The 19,063-nt window shown below is 46.4% G+C and overlaps 1 protein-coding gene across 5 annotated transcripts in view; it reads right to left on the bottom strand.

The window, feature by feature from the left end:
• Nucleotides 1–669: 669 nt before the first annotated feature.
• The window catches only part of LOC110506586 (furin-1), a 108,995-nt gene continuing 90,601 nt past the window's right edge, over nt 670–19,063 (bottom strand). For all 5 annotated transcript variants that reach the window (XM_036964201.1, XM_021586313.2, XM_036964202.1 and 2 more), the window contains exons 8-16: nt 16,496–16,668; nt 14,563–14,775; nt 13,103–13,203; nt 12,171–12,274; nt 11,745–11,862; nt 10,133–10,312; nt 9,926–10,050; nt 9,363–9,491; nt 670–4,543 (exon numbers count right to left, since the gene is read on the bottom strand). In XM_036964201.1, the coding sequence (XP_036820096.1) occupies nt 3,930–4,543; nt 9,363–9,491; nt 9,926–10,050; nt 10,133–10,312; nt 11,745–11,862; nt 12,171–12,274; nt 13,103–13,203; nt 14,563–14,775; nt 16,496–16,668 (1,757 nt within the window). In that variant the 3' untranslated portion in view covers nt 670–3,929. The remainder of the gene's footprint in view (nt 4,544–9,362; nt 9,492–9,925; nt 10,051–10,132; nt 10,313–11,744; nt 11,863–12,170; nt 12,275–13,102; nt 13,204–14,562; nt 14,776–16,495; nt 16,669–19,063) is intronic.

Genomic DNA, 19,063 nt, shown 5'->3' with positions numbered 1-19,063 from the left:
CGACATTGCAATTTATTGACCTAGCCACATCTGCAGTCCTCATGCCTCCTTGCAGCATGCCTAATGCACGTTCACGCAGATGAGTAGGGACCCTGGGCATCTTTCTTTTGGTGTTTTTCCCCAGAGTCAGTAGAAAGGCCTCTTCAGTGTCCTAAGTTTTCATAACTGTGACCTTAATGGCCTAGTGTCTTAACAACTGTTCCACAGGTGCATGTTCATTACTTGTTTATGGTTCATTGAACAAGCATGGGAAACCGTGTTTAAACCCTTTACAATGAAGATCTATGAAGTTATTTGGATTTTTACTAATTATCTTTTATAGACAGGGTCCTGAAGAGACGTTTCTATTTTTGCTGAGTTTAGTAATTAACGGATTATGTTAAGAAAGTAACCTACCCAACCCGGGTGGAGGCCACATGCTGTAGCTCTTCTGGTGTGATACACAGTACTGCGGATGTAAGAAACAGTTGTACTTTTACTTTCATTTACCACAATTGTCCAACTCCTGTAGAGCTATCCTTTGACTCTATATATGAACTGTCATTGTACTGGAGCACAGCACTCAGGTGAAATAAAGTACTCTACTCAATTCAATCTAGCTGGACAGAAGATATTGATTCTTGAAATACAGCCAACCATTAATCACATAGAAAAGCACATGACAAATCCTCAAGTTTGCATAGATCTTTATTTTTTATAGAATCTATCAATTAAATAAAAAGGACAAATTTAACAAGAGCAAAAAAAGAAATCTTTAAATTACAAGAAAATTACACTGCACCATATATAGTACAAAAATAGGCCTTTTTTTAGAGTTCTGTCCCATCTAAGGTAGTCATTCTTTTACATTATTCATAGGTCACTGTTTCTGTAAGGTATAATATGTAGCCCCAGGCCAAAGACTTGATAAGGAGAGGTGTGGAGAGGTGGACAGAGCTGGATGGGCCGCATGTCCAGAGCTCTGTTTAACCCCCATGAGTGTGTTTCTTCTGTAGTTATAACACACACAGCCTCACTCAGCCCTTTAGTGTATGGGGATGGGATACATTCTCAATCTGCTCCCTCCACATCCAACCCTGCATCTCAGCATACAGATTGTCTCTGCTCCACCACCGACACCAAGCAGGGGGTGGAGAGGGAAAGGTCTCTGCATTAAAAAGCAGGAATAACAGAGAGAGCTAAAAAAAAAAGATTTAAAAGAAAAGAGGACAGTCATCTGATTTATGAATCAATGCATATAGAAAACCTCAGATTGCGTCATCTCCCTAACTCAGGCTCAGCCATCTGAAGCAGAACTGTACACAACTCTAAATTGCCCTGTCTTTGGTAATGCCAGAAACTCTGCTGCAGTCAGATGTAGTATTGAGGCTGCACTGCAAAGGGCGCAACCTCCTCCCCAGCAGCTGTCCGTTTCCTTAGACATACTGTTATAATGCAATAGAGATTTCCACATTCAGGAGTGACCAACTTAGATGAAACGAATGTAAGTGGGGGAAGTACGTTGGGGCATTCAAATGATTGCCTCAGCCGCGGCTCAACTATAATTCTGGTAGGAAGAAAAATCTCTTAGGATTTATCGGTTACTACTTAATTTTAAGGGAAAAAATCATCATCAATGACAGCATTACTGCACCTTACATCAGCCAGGGCTAAATGGCACACTATTCCATCTCTGTAATAATTACATATTTTGCTCAAAGTTGGCCGTCATTACTTTGCATTCAGAGGATAGCAACTCCCCAATCTGTGTGTTGAAGATTAAGTCTTCCTCAGCAATGTTTATAATTACATAAGATTTAAAGCACAGGGATCACTCACCCCCCCCCCCCCCCCCCACCACCTTAAAAAACAATCCTGAAAACAATATATTCAGAGGGCATAAATCAGGATATATTAATTTACATTTAAGTTGTGCCAAGACAGAGTAGGGGAGGAGAGAAAGAGAAATAACAGAGCGAGAATGCAGCCCTACAGCCCTGGCACTGTAGATAGACATTTCAGTCTTCTTATTACTGTAGAAGTGTAAATCAGTGAAAGGAAAACTCCTACGGTTCGAAAAGAAATATCCTTTTCTGAAAAGCTTTCACCTTTGACCTATATAATCCTTCATCATCGCTATGTAACACATGTACTCTGCTGTGAGGACGGGATGAGCAGCTGCATCAATCTTTTATGCATGTTGTCACTATGACAACCCCTCTCAGCGAAGCCCCCTATTATCTGCTGGAAATGAAAAATAACTTCAACATAAAATAATAAAAAAAAGATGGATGGATCCAATATTTGTCCAATGGATGAATTAATGAGGTACAGAAGATTGTAGAAGGAAGATATGCAGCCAAATATTCACTTAAGTGTTTCAATAAAGACACAGTTTGAATAGAAAAAAAACTCCCTTGGAACACATCTGAGCTGTAGTGTCATTCAGGATATAATTCATTGGCAAGTATATGAAACAGATTATCTGTAGTTTGCATCGACACCCCTGATGACGACTGGAGGGCGAGTGGAGAGAAGCAGTGATAAGTCTCATAGACAGATAAAAGAAGTTTGCTTATTATAGCCAACCTCAGTTCTTTGAAATAGGCAGTTCTTTAAAGAACAGCAGACAGGGAAACTACATAGGCCAACCAGTATCATAACTCAGCCGACAAACACAACCACATCCTTAGTATTCCTAATGTGGTCATTCCTTCCTTTTGCTCAACTGGACACCTGCTCACACACTTGGCCGGCACACACTCAGACACATAAGACCAACATAGTGCAAAGTGTGTGTGATGAACAGCATTAAAAGAGCAGCAGAGTAGAGAGAGTAGAGTGCCCCGTCCGGTAATCATGGCCAGACTGTGTTATTCTCTCTCTCTCCTCTGCAGTGCGTAAAACCCTTCTCTCTATCACACACTCCTCTCACTACCTGTATAAGCTGCTCAGAGAAACCCTTGTGTTAAAAGTCACTTCTACTGTACTGAGCCCCATCCACAATACATCTCACTATCTCACTAACACGCTCACCCTCAGAAGCTGAGCAATTAAAAGACTTAAGTGGAAAGCCCATTTAAATCAGTCCTAGGTACTTTTTTCCTTGGGAATGGGGTTTTAATCATAGAGGCAATATTATTTTGGTCAAAAATCTGAGGCCCAGTAAAGTGTGGCGGCCTAGCTAGGTGAACTGCTGACCTATCTTTGGAGATCTGGCAGCGAGCGAGCACTCGGCCCGAACCCCCCCCCCCCCCCCCTCATGCTGGGGGTAGAGTGAGCGTTGCTAGTCTCATGGACTCGTAGCCTTGTATCCAGCCAGAGCTGAGAGAGACACATTCATACTGCAGCATGGACACACCGCAGCTCTGGGAGGGCTTGGGGCTGATTCACCAAAACCGTGGGACTTTGACGACTCCACTGTGGCTTCTCAGAACCTGACCGGATCTTACTGTCCACTCAACACACACACACACACACACAGTGTACCCCCAATTTACAATCTCATCTGGCTACTGCACTGGAACTGAAGAAGGGAAAAAAAGGAGGGAGAGAGCAAACAATAATGGTTTGTTTATTGTGACAGGGAAACCCTGGAGCCGTCCGGGAAATGGGCTGTGTTCAGAAAACACTCTGTCTGATGGTGATTGAGGGCGAAAGGGCACGGAGAGACAGTTTAATAGAAAAGCACCCGAGTGTGAAGCGAGCGCCGAGCGCGCTCAGGCCATCCCTGTTCCGCGTGACTCCAGTCTCGCATCACGTCACCCACTACAGAGTGGAACACTAAACCTGGGGAATGAAACCCGATGAGAGGAAGAACGAGGGAGTGAAACAGGGAAAGAGAAACCAGAGGAGACCATGAGGAGGACAGGGAGCCCGGAATTAGACGACTCAAGAGTGATTGGGGGGGGAGAGGCTGTAGAAAGAAGGAATTTGAAGACAGGAGGGGGTTAAAGAGCACTTTGTGTTTTGATAAAGGCAGTCTTCTCATTGTGGACGTCAAACTCGTCATTGTCGGAGTCAGTGTTCACCCCCTCGTCGCCCCACACTGTAGGGATACCGCGGTACGACACCATTCTGCTGCTGCCCCCCAGGCCGAAGCCCCCCCTCAGGCCTGAGCCGGCCTCCTCCAGTGAGGGCAGTTTGGCCAGGACTCCAGATCTCAGCTGCAGCAGAACGAACACCCCAGCGAAGGTGGCCATGATGATCATGCAGCTGAGCACGGCGATGGTGACGGGCAGGCGGGAGCTGAGCTCTGGGCGGGGACCGGTGTTGCCCTGGCCCACCATGAAGTTGCCGGGGGACTCCCTCTGGATCTGGTTGAGGTGCAGGCAGGTGCTGGACACAGGGTCCAGGTGGCTGTGAGGGGGGCAGGAGAGGCAGGCGCTGGGGCTGAGACCGCTGCAGGTCAGGCAGGGGGGTTGGCAGGGCAGGCAGGAGGGGACCGAGGCTGGATCCACAGAGTTCCCCATGGTGTAACTGAGGAGCTGGGAGCCTGCGGTGTAGCCGGCTGGACAGCCCCTCACACAGCCCTGCTGGAAGAGGTAGTAGCCACCATTGCACTCTACATACAAGGAGACAAGAGGAGAAACAGACATATTTTAGTACTGCTGGTGTTCAAATTCTTCATTTAACACGGTTAGTGCACAACCACCGGTAGGTAATAAATGGATATAGTTCACACAAAGCTTCAAATATGTGAACTGTATTTGAATAGTTTGCCACGACAATCATGCAGCACATTACGTGTCGCCTCATTCTGGGGCATTAAAATCATGAGCCTGTGAATGTGCCCTCAACTTAAGCTGCATAATGTTGATGTAGCTTCTGCTAGAATGAACAGTTTCCTGCCGCAAACTGTTTGGAGTGTGAATGTGTTGATGAGCTGTGCAGATTGTGTGCTGAGACAAATGCAACGTGTGTAAATCCCTCATCAATCTGAGGAGAAATGCAATGTAGCATATCTATGCCCTGAGCCGTGCTTTGCCAACCCAGTTGGAAATAATATCGCAGATATATGGACTTTCTAATAAACTCTGAAGCATTTATCTGTACTAAGTCTGCACATCCATGTGAACAGTTTGGCAGTGGCATTAGTGTGTTATCACTGCAGCACCCTGTGACTCCTTATCTCCCCCAATGATTTGGAAAGCTAATCTCACACACACAGCTACTGAGGCTCCACACCTCCCCTCCGCATCCACCCAAGGCGCATTCCCTCCAGCCTACACGGTCAGACAGGCCATTACCCATATCTAATTACTAGGTTCATAATCAGTTGTCATTCTCTCCCTGTTGAAAGAGTTGAAGTGGGTGGGAGAGAAAGGAAGGATCAAATGAAAGGGGACAGCAGGAAAAGAGGAGGACAGAGGAAGGAAGAGAGAGGAAGGGGGTGGGAGTAGTGACAAGAGTGTTGAGGGAGAAGGGGTTGATGACAGAGGCAAGAGGAAGGAGAGGAAGGAAGAGAGAGGAAGAGGGTGGGAGTAGTGAGAGTGTTGAGGGAGAAGGGGTTGATGACAGAGGGAGGAGAGGAAGGAAGAGAGAGGAAGAGGGTGGGAGTAGTGACAGTGTTGAGGAAGGAGGGGTTGATGACAGAGGAAGGAGAGGAAGGAAGAGAGAGGAAGAGGGTGGGAGTAGTGACAGAGTGTTGAGGGAGAAGGGGTTGATGACAGAGGAAGGAGAGGAAGGAAGAGAGAGGAAGAGGGTGGGAGTAGTGACAGAGTGTTGAGGGAGGAGGGGTTGATGACAGAGGAAGGAGAGGAAGGAAGAGAGAGGAAGAGGGTGGGAGTAGTGAGAGTGTTGAGGGAGAAGGGGTTGATGACAGAGGGAGGAGAGGAAGGAAGAGAGAGGAAGAGGGTGGGAGTAGTGACAGAGTGTTGAGGGAGAAGGGGTTGATGACAGAGGCAAGAGGAAGGAGAGGAAGGAAAAGAGAGGAAGAGGGTGGGAGTAGTGACAGAGTGTTGAGGGAGAAGGGGTTGATGACAGGCAAGAGGAAGGAAGAGAGAGGAAGAGGGTGGGAGTAGTGACAGAGTGTTGAGGGAGAAGGGGTTGATGACAGGCAAGAGGAAGGAAGAGAGAGGAAGAGGGTGGGAGTAGTGACAGAGTGTTGAGGGAGAAGGGGTTGATGACAGAGGAAGGAGAGGAAGAGGGTGGGAGTAGTGACAGGGTGTTGAGGGAGAAGGGGTTGATGACAGAGGAAGGAGAGGAAGGAAGAGAGAGGAAGAGGGTGGGAGTAGTGACAGAGTGTTGAGGGAGGAGGGGTTGATGACAGGCAATAGGAAGGAAGAGAGAGGAAGAGGGTGGGAGTAGTGACAGAGTGTTGAGGGAGAAGGGGTTGATGACAGAGGGAGGAAGAGAGAGGAAGAGGGTGGGAGTAGTGACAGAGTGTTGAGGGAGAAGGGGTTGATGACAGAGGGAGGAGAGGAAGGAAGAGAGAGGAAGAGGGTGGGAGTAGTGACAGGGGTGTTGAGGGAGAAGGGGTTGATGACAGGAAGGAGAGGAAGGAAGAGAGAGGAAGAGGGTGGGAGTAGTGACAGAGTGTTGAGGGAGAAGGGGTTGATGACAGAGGCAAGAGGAAAGGGGGAAGAGGGAGCAGTAGGGATGAAATTCCAACACAAATGATACAGTATGTCTACAGGGCTGGTCTGGCTGCACTAATAAGAGTTGTCATCTACTAACTGGCTGAATGTGTTGATCACAGCCAGGCCCGGTCCTGGCCGTTCTGCTTTCCCACCCTCCTCCTATACCCCCACAAAACTAGAATAGTCCCATTAATTAAGTATTTTCCAGATGTTGAAGTGAGGTTCATTTTAGGTTCTGAATGAAAGGTGAAAATACATATTTTCCAGATGTTTAAAATACATATTTTCCAGATGTTTAAAATACCTATTTTCCAGATGTTTAAAATACCTATTTTCCAGATGTTGAAATCAGGTAAAATTTCAGTTCTTAATGAAAGTTAAAAAATATGTCATTTATAGCCAGCCGTCTATGTTGGGACCAAATGAAGGTCGGTCCAGACCAAACCAAATGTTTTCATTTGTTAGGTCCCCCCCCCGGTTTTTCTCCCCAATTTCGTGGTATCCAATTGGTAGTTAGTCTTGTCTCATCGCTGCAACTCCCATACGGACTCGGGAGAGGCGAATTTCGAGAGACGGGCGCCCTGCGAAACACAACCCAACCAAGCCACACTGCTTCTTGACACAATGCCCATTTAACCCGGAAGCCAGACGCACCAATGTGTCAGAGGAAACACCGCGCACCATGTCAACGTGCACTGCGCCCGGCCCGCCACAGGAGTCGCTAGTGCGTGTTGGGACAAGGACATCCATGCCGGACAAACCCTCCCTAACCCGGACGACGCTGGGGCAATTATGGGTCTCCCAGTCACGACCGGCTGCGACAGAGCCTGGATTCAAACCCCAAATCTTTAGTGGCACAACTAGCACTGCAATGCTGTGCCATAGACCACTGCACCACTCGGGAGGCCCAGACCAAACCAAATATAGACGTCTATAATTGGTTCAGATTTGGTCCGGACCAAAAATCTACATCCGTGGGCGTGGAAATCAACAAAAAAAAAAGAGACTGGTCCGGACAGGACCAAAAAAAGAGAGACTGGTCCGGACAGGACCAAAAAAAGAGAGACTGGTCCGGACAGGACCAAAAAAAGAGAGACTGGTCCGGACAGGACCAAAAAAAGAGAGACTGGTCCGGACAGGACCAAAAAAAAAAGAGACTGGTCCGGACAGGACCAAAAAAAGACACCCAATTGATGTTGGTGTCAGTCGGTGGGGTTTAGCCTACAGTGTCGGCCTGAAATGGAATTTTATGAATGTCCATCCATTTGGTAGGCCTACTGTTCCTAAAACAGGCAGTTGCTTTATTAGTCCTGATTCCCATGACTAAGTTACCCAACTTTATCAGGAGTTATCCTGGGTCTACTTGCAATGAGAGTCAATTTGTTAACACAACGGCTAATGCAGAAGTATTTTATTTTCCACTATGATCAGCTCGTCAAATATGTACAGATACAAACTTGAAACCAATGTAACCCACTGGTTGTCCATTCCATAATGCCATTTTTATTGTTTTACCTGTCCTGTTTTTAGGATTGTTTTGGGGCAGAATTGTGTGTTGGAGGTGCGTCTTAGTTTAGCTCGGAAAATGCAGTCCTCGCTAATCTGCCCCCATGTTTACTTTATCGCAGTAGATGTCTCTGAGGACGAGCTGATCAACAAACTCAACCATCCAGAGTTCTTGCTTCACAACCTACATCTATGCCATTACGCCACTCACTATCTGATACAGTATACCAACAAGTGTTAAATTGCGATACCCAGGGGATCCTGCAGGGGTCAGACTGTTCCTGTCTCTCCCCGTCTTATTCTAGGGCAGTGGTCTCGAAACTCTAGCATGAATGCTATACTTTTAAAAATGTAAACATGTCACAACCTACTCTTTTTTTACAGCTTTTAAATAGGCACATTATTTTATTCTCCTCTACCATGCAACTCTTCCCCGGATCCTTAGTGAACAAGATTTGTGCTTTCTGTCAATATGCCCAGGTAATATAATGGTTAATAAACAGTATTTGTCATGACAGGCCCCATAAAATTGTGTTTTGTATTTTCTAAATTCACTTCTCGCAGTTTAATTGTATTTTTTACTCTCAATATAACAATTATTCATAAAGAAAACAACAAAAATGGTGTCCATGTCAATGCTTAAACCACATCAGAAGACAAGTGTTGATGTCTATAGAACATGGCAGAGTTTGCAAAGCAATGGCCACCCAATTCATACAAATAATCATGATATAGCCTAGTTCTGTGAGGTTAAATGTTTGTTCACATTTAATTGAGTTGGATTTCTAAGTCAACAGTGGCTAACCAGGGGTGGGATAATGTCAATGTGCCTTTGATTAGATAGTAGCCGGGAGGGAGCCTTATGTTTACAACAGTTTGTGATAGAACACATGAAAAAATGCATGTACTTTCAGAATTCATTGGCAAGCTTATCATAGGTGGGCTGCGAGCTGCTGGTAGCTCACAATCTACCTGTTGGAGACTCCTGCTCTAGGGTTTAACCTATACAAGCCATACACTTTTGATATGCGAGCCAGTGTTTAATCTCTCCGGTCTTACCTGTACAGTGTGCAGTGTAAATGTACCTGTTCATTAAATTTAGGCTTAGGGTAGGGGTAGGTAACTGAAGCATGTAGAGCCACAGTGGGGCAGACTTTTGATCCATTAGAAATTAGGTGCATTTGTGCTGTGCAGGAACAAAAGCCTGGGCACACCACAGCTCTTCGAGACCCTAGTTGCCTAACCCTAGGTACAGAATGTACATTCTCTTACAGTAACCAACAGTAACATTCTTACCAATGCAGATCTGCTGTAGGTCAAAAGTCTTACAGCTGCCGTTACTGGGCTGAGAGAGGTCCTTGGCTGTGGAGCTGGGAGAGTCTGAGCCTGTACCATACAGCACCAAGGTGAACTGGGTCAGAGTGCCTAGACCGAGGGAGGGAGAGAGAGTGTTACACATAAGCAACAACAGCACAGATCTCCAAGCCACTGTCTACACCAGCAAGGCTTTGGCACTCTTCAGGGTGGGTTCTACAATCATCAACACATGAATGACGTTAGATGCACACATGCACTGACGCACACTATGAAATAAACAAATTCATTAACACATAAATCAAGCACTTACTGCACATGCACGCACTCTCGCACGCAGTACATCAATGAATCAAACACATATGATGCACAGATAAATGCAAATACAAGCATACATCCCGTCACACACACATTCTTTCAGTGACACTGCTAGTCAGACACGGCTGCACTAACAGAAACCCTGTCACTCTCTTTCTCTCTCTGAGCTCCCAGACAATGTTCCAGACATAACAATAGCAAATAAGGTAGTAAATGAGGTGTCTTACCGTAGTCGCTGGCCCCTGCCACGTTTACCATCTCCAGGGTCCACTCCCCCCGGGGGTCCTCGTCCCATGAGTGTGTGGTCATGAAAGCCCAGTCATTAAAGCCCTCTGATGAGTAGTCATGAGGCCTGCAGAGGAGAGACAGGAAGTATGTAATACACTGTGTGTGTGTGTGTGTGCGCGCGCGTGCGTGTGTGTGCGTGTGTGTACCTGGGAGCGAGCAGTGTGGAGCGGGTGCCCTGTGGGCTGGTCAGGTAGATGCCCAGGTTGCCCCTGCGGTTGTAGGAGAGGGTGAGCTGGGCCTGGGCATGTTCTAGGGAGCTCACATGGTTGGCTGTCCCAACACAGCCGTCCACCGTCTTGGTGATCAGCAGGTGGCTCCCAATGTTCCTGACACACAGATAAACAGCACATCAGCATATATGACCAAATACATACATTTCCACAAAGACAGCATAGTGATTAAAGAGGCTTGTGTTCTCATGTTGCTGGCTTTTGGTGTCTGTGGAAGATGTCACAGCTGGGAGTGAGCATGTGACAGCATCTGTGTGCATGACTATAATTGTTCTCTGAGTGTGTGAGTGATGCTGCATGAGTGTGTGACTGTCGCTCTGGACTAGTGTGTGAGAGAAGTATGTGTGTGAGAGCCTGCTGAGGGCACAGGGTTTGCGGCCTTGAAACAGGATTAGCAGCTCAGGTCCTGCAGCAGCCCTGTCCTCTACAGGAGAAAAGTACCAGGCTCCCCCGACTCCCCCCAATCCGCTTAGCAGCTTACACACATCCACTACAACTGAACCCAGAGGAGGAGAGAGAGGAGGGCATGAGGCTTTACAAAAGCCATGGCGTCCAGCTAATAGAAAATACGGGCCGTAATCGGTGAACTGGGTGTAAAAACACACCGCTTCCTCCTAATTAAATCCCTTAAAATGTTAGGATCTAATCCGCAACAGTCAGAGAGAGTGAAGGAGAAGCAACACCTCTTGCACTGTACAATGCACAATGCACACTGCACAAACACCATGCCACTAACACCTTTAACACAGGCTCCAGTGGTAGACTGATCTGGGGACCAGTACAGAGACAATACAACAGGGCTGGGAACCTGTCAGCTACAGTATGTAGAGGCAGGGTTAAAGTGGGAGAGAGAAAGAGAGATAGAGAAAGTGTAAAGGGAATAGATAGAGAGAGAGGAAGAGATAGAAGGAGCACAAGACAGAGGGAAAGAGAATGAGAGAGGAACAGAGAGCAAGAGCAAAGGAGTGAGAGAGTGAAAGAGTAAAATATTGACAGAGGTTTAGAGACAGCCAGGACAGCGTGGAGAACATGTAAGCAGAAAGAGACTCATCTGTAAGTGATTATTTCCCTTATTAAACATGCTCCCCCAGGTTCAAAATATCATCACCCTAGCACACACACAAGAACCCAGCAGAGCCTATCAATGGGCTCCCGGTGCCATGCTCAGAATCTAAACATGACGTGCAGTCACACTGAGGTATGACAGTTTGGTCCCACATGTGCACCTCTCACACCTACGGGCCATCACAAACCAGCCCACACAAAGCAGCGCTCATCACCTCCACAGCCGACCCCACCCCAAGATGTGAGACACTCTCACACACACAATCTGAAGCATCCTATTCTAATAAGGATCACATAGGTTTATTATATGTTAATCACCTGATAGGTTAACTGTACTATACCCAAAACCAATGTAATCCCTATGAAGCTAGTACTGATGCTCCTGCCAGCCAAACAGTGGTATTACAGGTCGAGTTGGTAGAGCTGTTGTGTGTGTGTGTGTGTGTGTGTGTGTGTAGCTCACCTGGGCTCTGCCACCATGGACAGCACACATTTTTTCTGGGGCCCAACATTGGTCCAGTTCTCAGCCAGAGCCACGATCGCACTGGCATCAAGCAGACCATACCCATATGAGTGGCTCACTGAGATTGAGCGACAGAGAGAGAGAAGGAAAAAGAGAGATCGATAGACTGCTGAAAGGCTACTTCATCACGATTCCAGTTCCAACTCAATAAGGGCCTCTTCACTATTAGATTATTGCATGTACCCTGCTGTGTGCCCAGTAAAACCTCTCCCTGAACTTTGGATCCATGGCTTTCTGTAATTTCTTAATGTAGGCAACTTTAAATCAATTGATGTAAATACAATATAGATCCGTCTCCATTGTGTAACTGGCAGGGCACGGGAGTGATGGTCAACCGAGCTCAGCTAATGGAACGCCTCGCTGTACCTTTTCGGCCGACCCCATTGGTATTCCAGTCGTTGGTGAGGAGGTGGGCGGGATGAGAGGTCCTCACGACCAAGTGCTGCATGTCCCTCCATGTCAGGTTTTTACTGCACACACACACACACACAACCATACCTTTCATCAATATAGAAGATTCCAGATCTGAAATACACTTAACATGATTATGAAGACAGTAAAACATGCAACAACATATCCTACTGTACCACAATGCATAGCAACAAATTGCAAAAGAAATGGCATTAGGTGCCCATGTGCACTAGAAGAGTTGAACATCAGGCTTAATGTTACTGCATTGAAAAGATAAAGAGACCAGATCCCTCTGTCAGTCACATCTCTGCTCTCCCACTCTCCTCTGTTCTCTGTATAAAACCCTGTGTTACTGCAGTTCCACCCAGCAGAGCAACAGTAAAAGCCTACAGTAAAACAGAGTTAAATAGTGTATAGTACCCCAGCGAAACATTGAGTTTAAACCTCGTCAGTTCTCTTTTACTGAAAGGTCAGCTTTGACTGAAGGGAAAGGCAAAAAGCCCTGCAGTACAGTCGGACACTTTTAATGGACAGGGAATTACAGAAGGTTTTTACTGGTCACAAGTGCCCTGTTCCCAAATCAGACTACAGTACTGAGCTGATGACACGTTCATAACAGAATGATAGGAGATAACTGACTCATCTGTTCTGATCCACAATACATTATTACAAGACAGTTGCCTTCCCCCAAGAGTTTGTCGTACTTCTGAGACATCTGTGTGTGCGCTCAGACAGCAAATATTTGTGAACAGACAATAAAAAACACAAAGGAGGGAGAGAAGCAGACAGAGAAAAATAGGAACAAGCAAGGGGACATTGAGACAAACAGAGACAACCAAAAGAAGAGACAGAGACACAGATAGACACAGGTGGTAAGAGTCGCTCACTTGGCTTCCAGTGCAAGAGCGATGATCCCAGCAGCCAGAGGAGCCGAGGCGGAGGTGCCCGTGTGGGTGTCAGTACACTTCTGTCTGAGGTCCGTTGTCACCTGACAGGAAGAGAGTTTGTAGTTAGATATGGTGCTGCACATACCGGGCCGAAATGTTAACACCTAATATATGGGCAAATAAAGAACTTTCTATTGAAACAATCAGTAGGAGTGTAAGTTATACACTATAAAAATCATATTCTACTCAGCCCCATCTACTTTGATAAACGTTTATGTATCAACACATGGTTAACATGATTACTCATGAATGTGGAAACACACCAATTCATTAATCATGTGTGTACAGCATGCCTCATGGCAAGAGGTTGGGATGAACATCCATTATACAGTATTGTACTGTAATCTCTCCTAGTGAGAGGCTCTCCATCCTCCACCTTGTGTGTGTGTGTGTGTGTGTGTGTGTGTGTGTGTGTGTGTGTGTGTGTGTGTGTGTGTGTGTGTGTGTGTGTGTGCAAGGGCGAGACATGGAGATGGGATTTTAACGTTTTACAGTTCTTCATTCAAATGGGCCTCAGAGGGCGGGTGGGAAAGAGTGCAAAGAGCAAGAGTTTATGAAGAGAGAGAAAAGGAAAGCGGGAAAGAGAGTGTCACTGCAGGCCATGGCTGTCTGAGGCAGGCCAGTGAGAACTGACTCAGCCATTCCTCCAGACTGAACACACACACACACACACAACCTGCCTTGAAGAACCAAACAGTCCAATAAGCATTTGGCTTAGATTCTATCTGGCTGGAAGAAGGAGCACTAAAACCAATAGGAACACTGACGAAGAAGTGCAACAGAAATAAGAAAGAAGTGCAACAGGATACAGGCTAACTAGGACATCCAGAAACGCTCAAACCTCTAGAGTACAGCTAGAGAGTCTGGACTAGTGCTTTGGCTCCGGATTCAACCATCTGAGATACTCTACGGATCCCAGGAGCCAAGTCAACCTGGTTCTATACATCAACACCCTGGCTATACATCAAACGTTTCCATCCATCTCACTGAAGCACACACATCATTCCCCTGACTAATATGCTGTAAAATAGACTTCCTCCTCTTCAAAGCTCAGTGGAAGCTGTGTGATCTCCCACTGCAGTTAGCAACATAATATCACTGAGGCCCTGGAACCACAGAGCACAAGACTCTCACAGGATAGGACAGGAGTCCCGACACACACACTCCTCCACCCTGCATACACACCACCACTCAGTTGAATGTTTTCTGACATGCCCATTTTCAGACTGTACAGACAAACATTTCCCGCACTCCTCATGATCCTCACACTGGGAGTGAATGAGAGTGTGTGTTCAGTATGTTAATTAATCAAAATCCGTGTTCCCCGCTCCGTTTGCCACTGTAAGTGTATATGTGTGCGTGTGTATGTGTGTGCGCGAGCACGTGTCTACTGAACTCACTATCTGTTTCTCGTTGAGGTTGCCAGAGCTGTAGGTTGTGGCAAGGGTGGAGGAGCAGGCCTCGCTGTACCAGGGCACGTTGCCATTCTGGGTGGAGCTGCTGATGGACAGGGTGTAGATGCTGTTGGTGTAGCCGTCACAGTTACAGCTGTCCTTCTCACGCCCGCCGTTCCCTGATGCCCACACAAAGATGGAGCCCAGGCCCCCACGACCCTAGAGGGAGAGGGAGACGGACAGACAGAACAGAGTCAATAACAAACCTAGACAACCACTTCTAGACAGGCCTTTCTGACGTACATGACCACATGCATGTGTATCTTGGTGTGGCGCAGCTAATGAGAGAGGGGAACACAGTGTCATTCAATCTAAATTAGATTCCCATTGATACTACAGCACAACTATTTCCAGGGTCCATCTTTGAAAGACCTGCCACAGCTCATCCATACATCACAGGACCGTGTGATCACTCAGACGCTTTGAATCCAAAGAGCTTTAATGTACCACGGCCGCAATACAAGACAACAGGGACCGGACCGTATGTCAACAAACCCTGAGCAATAAATCATCTGTGCTATTCAGCATTCAAAGTGAATAAATATCAAAGTCCCACAGAATGCTCCATTGTGCTGGGTGGTGCAGCCTCCACGCATTGACCATCACACGCAACCATCATGAACAGTGTAAACAACAGACTGGCGCTACTGATGATGCCCTGGCTCCCTATAGAATAGTGTGTTTACATGCCATATGCTTTTTATTTGACAGGCCTGTAATAAATGGCGGTAGACAGGGCACCAGTAATGGCCCTCAGATGGGGTTTGCCCCATAAGGTCTGATGGTTCTTTGTCTCAATGGCCCGTTGGCCCTGGCTCGGCTCTATGCTTTATGACTGGCTCTCTCACACCCTCTTACACTTAGAACTGGGATCAGATGGATGCAGACTCCCATGTGTACACTAAAGAGAGCCTGGCATATGGCCCCTATACGTCTGCAGTCGGGATGCTTACTGTTCCCTCCACTCACACATACAAAGACTAAACACACCCCCTTGTGCCTTATTGCTTAACTATAGTATAAGCATTTGTAATCACATTTGTTTTGGTGGAAGCTGTATACAGTAAGAAGCCCATTAAAGACACAGAGCCTTCAGCAAACCAGCTACTGTTTCCTATTGACACTAGAGACCAGGACCAGTAACCTTCCTGCTCTTTAAGTAGTTATCAAAATGCCTAAAAGCAATAGTCTCTCTCTCACACACACAGAGAGATAACATCTCAGGGTTGGCAGTACGTCACTGTCTCAGAGTTTGCAGTATGCCAATGCTCTGCCCGGATGCCCATGTGAGACGGAGGAGCTGGAGCTAAGACTTCGGTCTCTCTGAATCCTGCCACACTAACGTTAAAGCCCCATGAACTATTTACAACTGTTAGCATTTCACATGCAAAAGAAAATGTGCACGTGACCTGAGCTCAATGGCGTTTAATTGAGATATTCTCATAACACAATTATCCTCCCACTCAGATTCTGAAATCACTTCTACAATTGTGGTACGGTAGTGATGTGAAGAGAGTTGATTGTGTAAAGTGCATTTCAGGTGGTTATGAATGTACAATATTTTCAGTGCTTTGTATTGAGGATTCTTTTTCCTACAGTATTTGTTCAGGCCATTTATTATTTTATCCTTAGTGGAGTTTAGAAAGCCTGATACTTCCACTGTGACCAAATCAAATTTCCCCATTCATAATCGTCTGGGTCATGAAGTGCGTTTGCGTTGTTCAAGCTGCCTTTGTCCTTCAAAATGGTTGAATAGTTTACTACATAATTACTATCTGTGTGTAGAGGCAGGCATTGGGATGGTGAGGCAGGCATTGGGAATGCGGCACACAACTGAGGCCCAGAACACACAGATATTTACACACACACACACACACACCTCGGTCACTCCACGCAGGAAGGCCTCCTTGGCGAGCTTGGCGGGCCCATCCACCGTCTTCCCATCATCCTCGGGGCCCCAGCTGGCACTGTAGATGTGGATGTGCTGTGGGTTCAGACTGAGAGACTGGGCCTCCACCACGTCGGTCACCTCGCCGTCCAGCATACGCACTCCTACACACACACACACACACACACACACACTCTAATAACCATCTACTCCTTTTCTTTGAAGATAAATGCAGGCAAGGTTAAACTCAAATACCAAAACCACTGGTAGGAAGTGTTCCACAGAAAAACAAACAGTCAGCAGCAGAGTTGGTGATAAATAAGTCTTAGATCTGAAGAAGCTCTGATACTGAAGGTTCGTTTACAGATCATAAATGAGAACATTCTGTTTCCCTCCCAAGAAAACAGATGAAGTTTGAATCCGGGTGGACTTTGCTTTGCACAAATCCCCTCGGCAGAAGAGGGACACTTGAATTGGGATATCCCAATGCTTTTTGTATATTAAAGCCATCGATTCTGAACGTTTTCTAGCGCCAGCCTCCAGGGCAGTTTTCGGAGCCTCCTCATCCTCTTTCTCTCAGCCCAGCAGATAGAAATCTGAGAAATCGAAGGCAGACATCTTCAAAACAAACGCGTTGGCTGCTTTGATGCATGGAGGGTCAAGCTATCCATACTGCCCTCATACCGGTTAAAGTAAACAAACAGAGTTCAGCCCTTTGAAGTTCTCCAAAGGCATCCAGCGGCGAGGGCCCTGACTCAGGGTCCCCGTAGAGCTCAGAACGAAACGAGCAAATAGTTTTATAGGAGGAGATAGCCCATTATCTGGGGAGCGCTGCGCCCATCTCTGCTACCCCTTACCTCCACCAACACACAGGGATTCTTCTGTAGGTGGGTTGAAGCCAATACAGCTTTCTAAATCTTAAGGTCAAAGCTTGAGCTTACAGTTTGTGCTCTGGAATAGTGGTAGGATTTCTGGTGGGATGACAAAGACCTGCCTTTCATTGGTAGTCATTGCCATAGAGTGATAGGATATTAGATTGATCTCTCTCTCTTTGTGTGTGTGTGTGTGTGTGTGTGTGTCTGTGTCTGTGTGTGTGCGTATACACGTTTTACAATACTTGTGAGTACCAGAATGACATACAAGAATAATAAACCAATACAATTCAGAGAAGTGAGGAAATATCTCTGGTCCTCACTTGTGAAAAAAGGTATCTTAGGGGTTAGGTTTAGAATTAGGGTTAGGTTTAGGGTAAGGTGTAAAATACGATTTTGAATGGGAATCAATTGTTGGGCCGCAAAAAGTCCTCACGTGTATAGTAAGACATAGTTGTGTTTGTTGAGGTGTGTATGATATTAAAGCTGGTGGAGGGGCAGTGCAATAGGCCCTCCACAGTATGGCCTTTCTAGAAATCTCCTTCACCCAAATCCAGATAGCTGATATTCTGAAAGAGCTGCAAAATCTGGACCCCAACAAATCAGCCGGGCTAGACAATCTGGACCCTCTTTTCTAAAATTATCCGCCGAAATTGTTGAAACCCCTATCACTAGCCTTTTCAACCTCTTTCTTATCGTCTGAGATCCCCAAAGATTGGAAAGCTGCCACGGTCATCCCCCTCTTCAAAGGGGGAGACACTCTAGACCCAAACTGCTACAGACCTATATCTATCCTACCCTGCCTTTCCAAGGTCTTCGAAAGCCAAGTTAACAAATAGATTACCGACCATTTCAAATCCCACCGTACCTTCTCCGCTATGCAATCTGGTTTCTAAGCTGGTCATGGGTGCACCTCAGCCACGCTCAAGGTCCTAAACGATATCATAACCGCCATCAATAAGAGACAATACTGTGCAGCCGTATTCATCAACCTGGCCAAGGCTTTCGACTCAGTCAATCACCACATTCTTATCGGCAGACTCAACAGCCTTGGTTTCTCAAATGACTGCCTCGCCTGGTTCACCAACTACTTCTCAAACAAACAGTGTGTCAAAACGGTGGGCTTATTGTCCGGACCTCTGCCAGTCTCTATGGGGGTGCCACAGGGTTCAATCCTCGGGCCGACTCTCTTCTCAGTATACATCAATGATGTCGCTCTTGCTGCTGGTGATTCTCTGATCCACCTCTACGCAGACAATACCATTCTGTATACTTCTGGCCCTTCTTTGAATACTGTATTAACTAATCTCCAGACGAGCTTCAATGCCATACAACTCCCCTTCAGTGGCCTCCAACTGCTCTTAAATGCAAGTAAAACTAAATGCATGCTCTTCAACCGATCGCTGCCCAGCATCACTACTCTGGACGGTTCTGACTTAGAATATGTGGACAACTACAAATACCTAGGTGTCTGGCTATACTGTAAACTCTACTTCCAGACTCACATTAAGCATCTCCAATCCAAAATTAAATCTAGAATCAGCGTCTTATTTCGCAACAAAGCATCCTTCACTCATGCTGCCCAACATACCCTCGTAAAACTGACTGTCCTACTGATCCTCGACTTCGGTGATGTCATTTATAAAATAGCCTCCAACACTCTACTCAGCAAACTGGATGCAGTCTA

The sequence above is a fragment of the Oncorhynchus mykiss genome, chromosome 26 (genome assembly GCF_013265735.2).
Source record: "Oncorhynchus mykiss isolate Arlee chromosome 26, USDA_OmykA_1.1, whole genome shotgun sequence".
Lineage (NCBI taxonomy): Eukaryota > Metazoa > Chordata > Actinopteri > Salmoniformes > Salmonidae > Oncorhynchus > Oncorhynchus mykiss.
The sequence above is the reverse complement of the archived record's forward strand: the minus strand, read 5'-3'. Positions and strand labels throughout refer to the sequence as shown.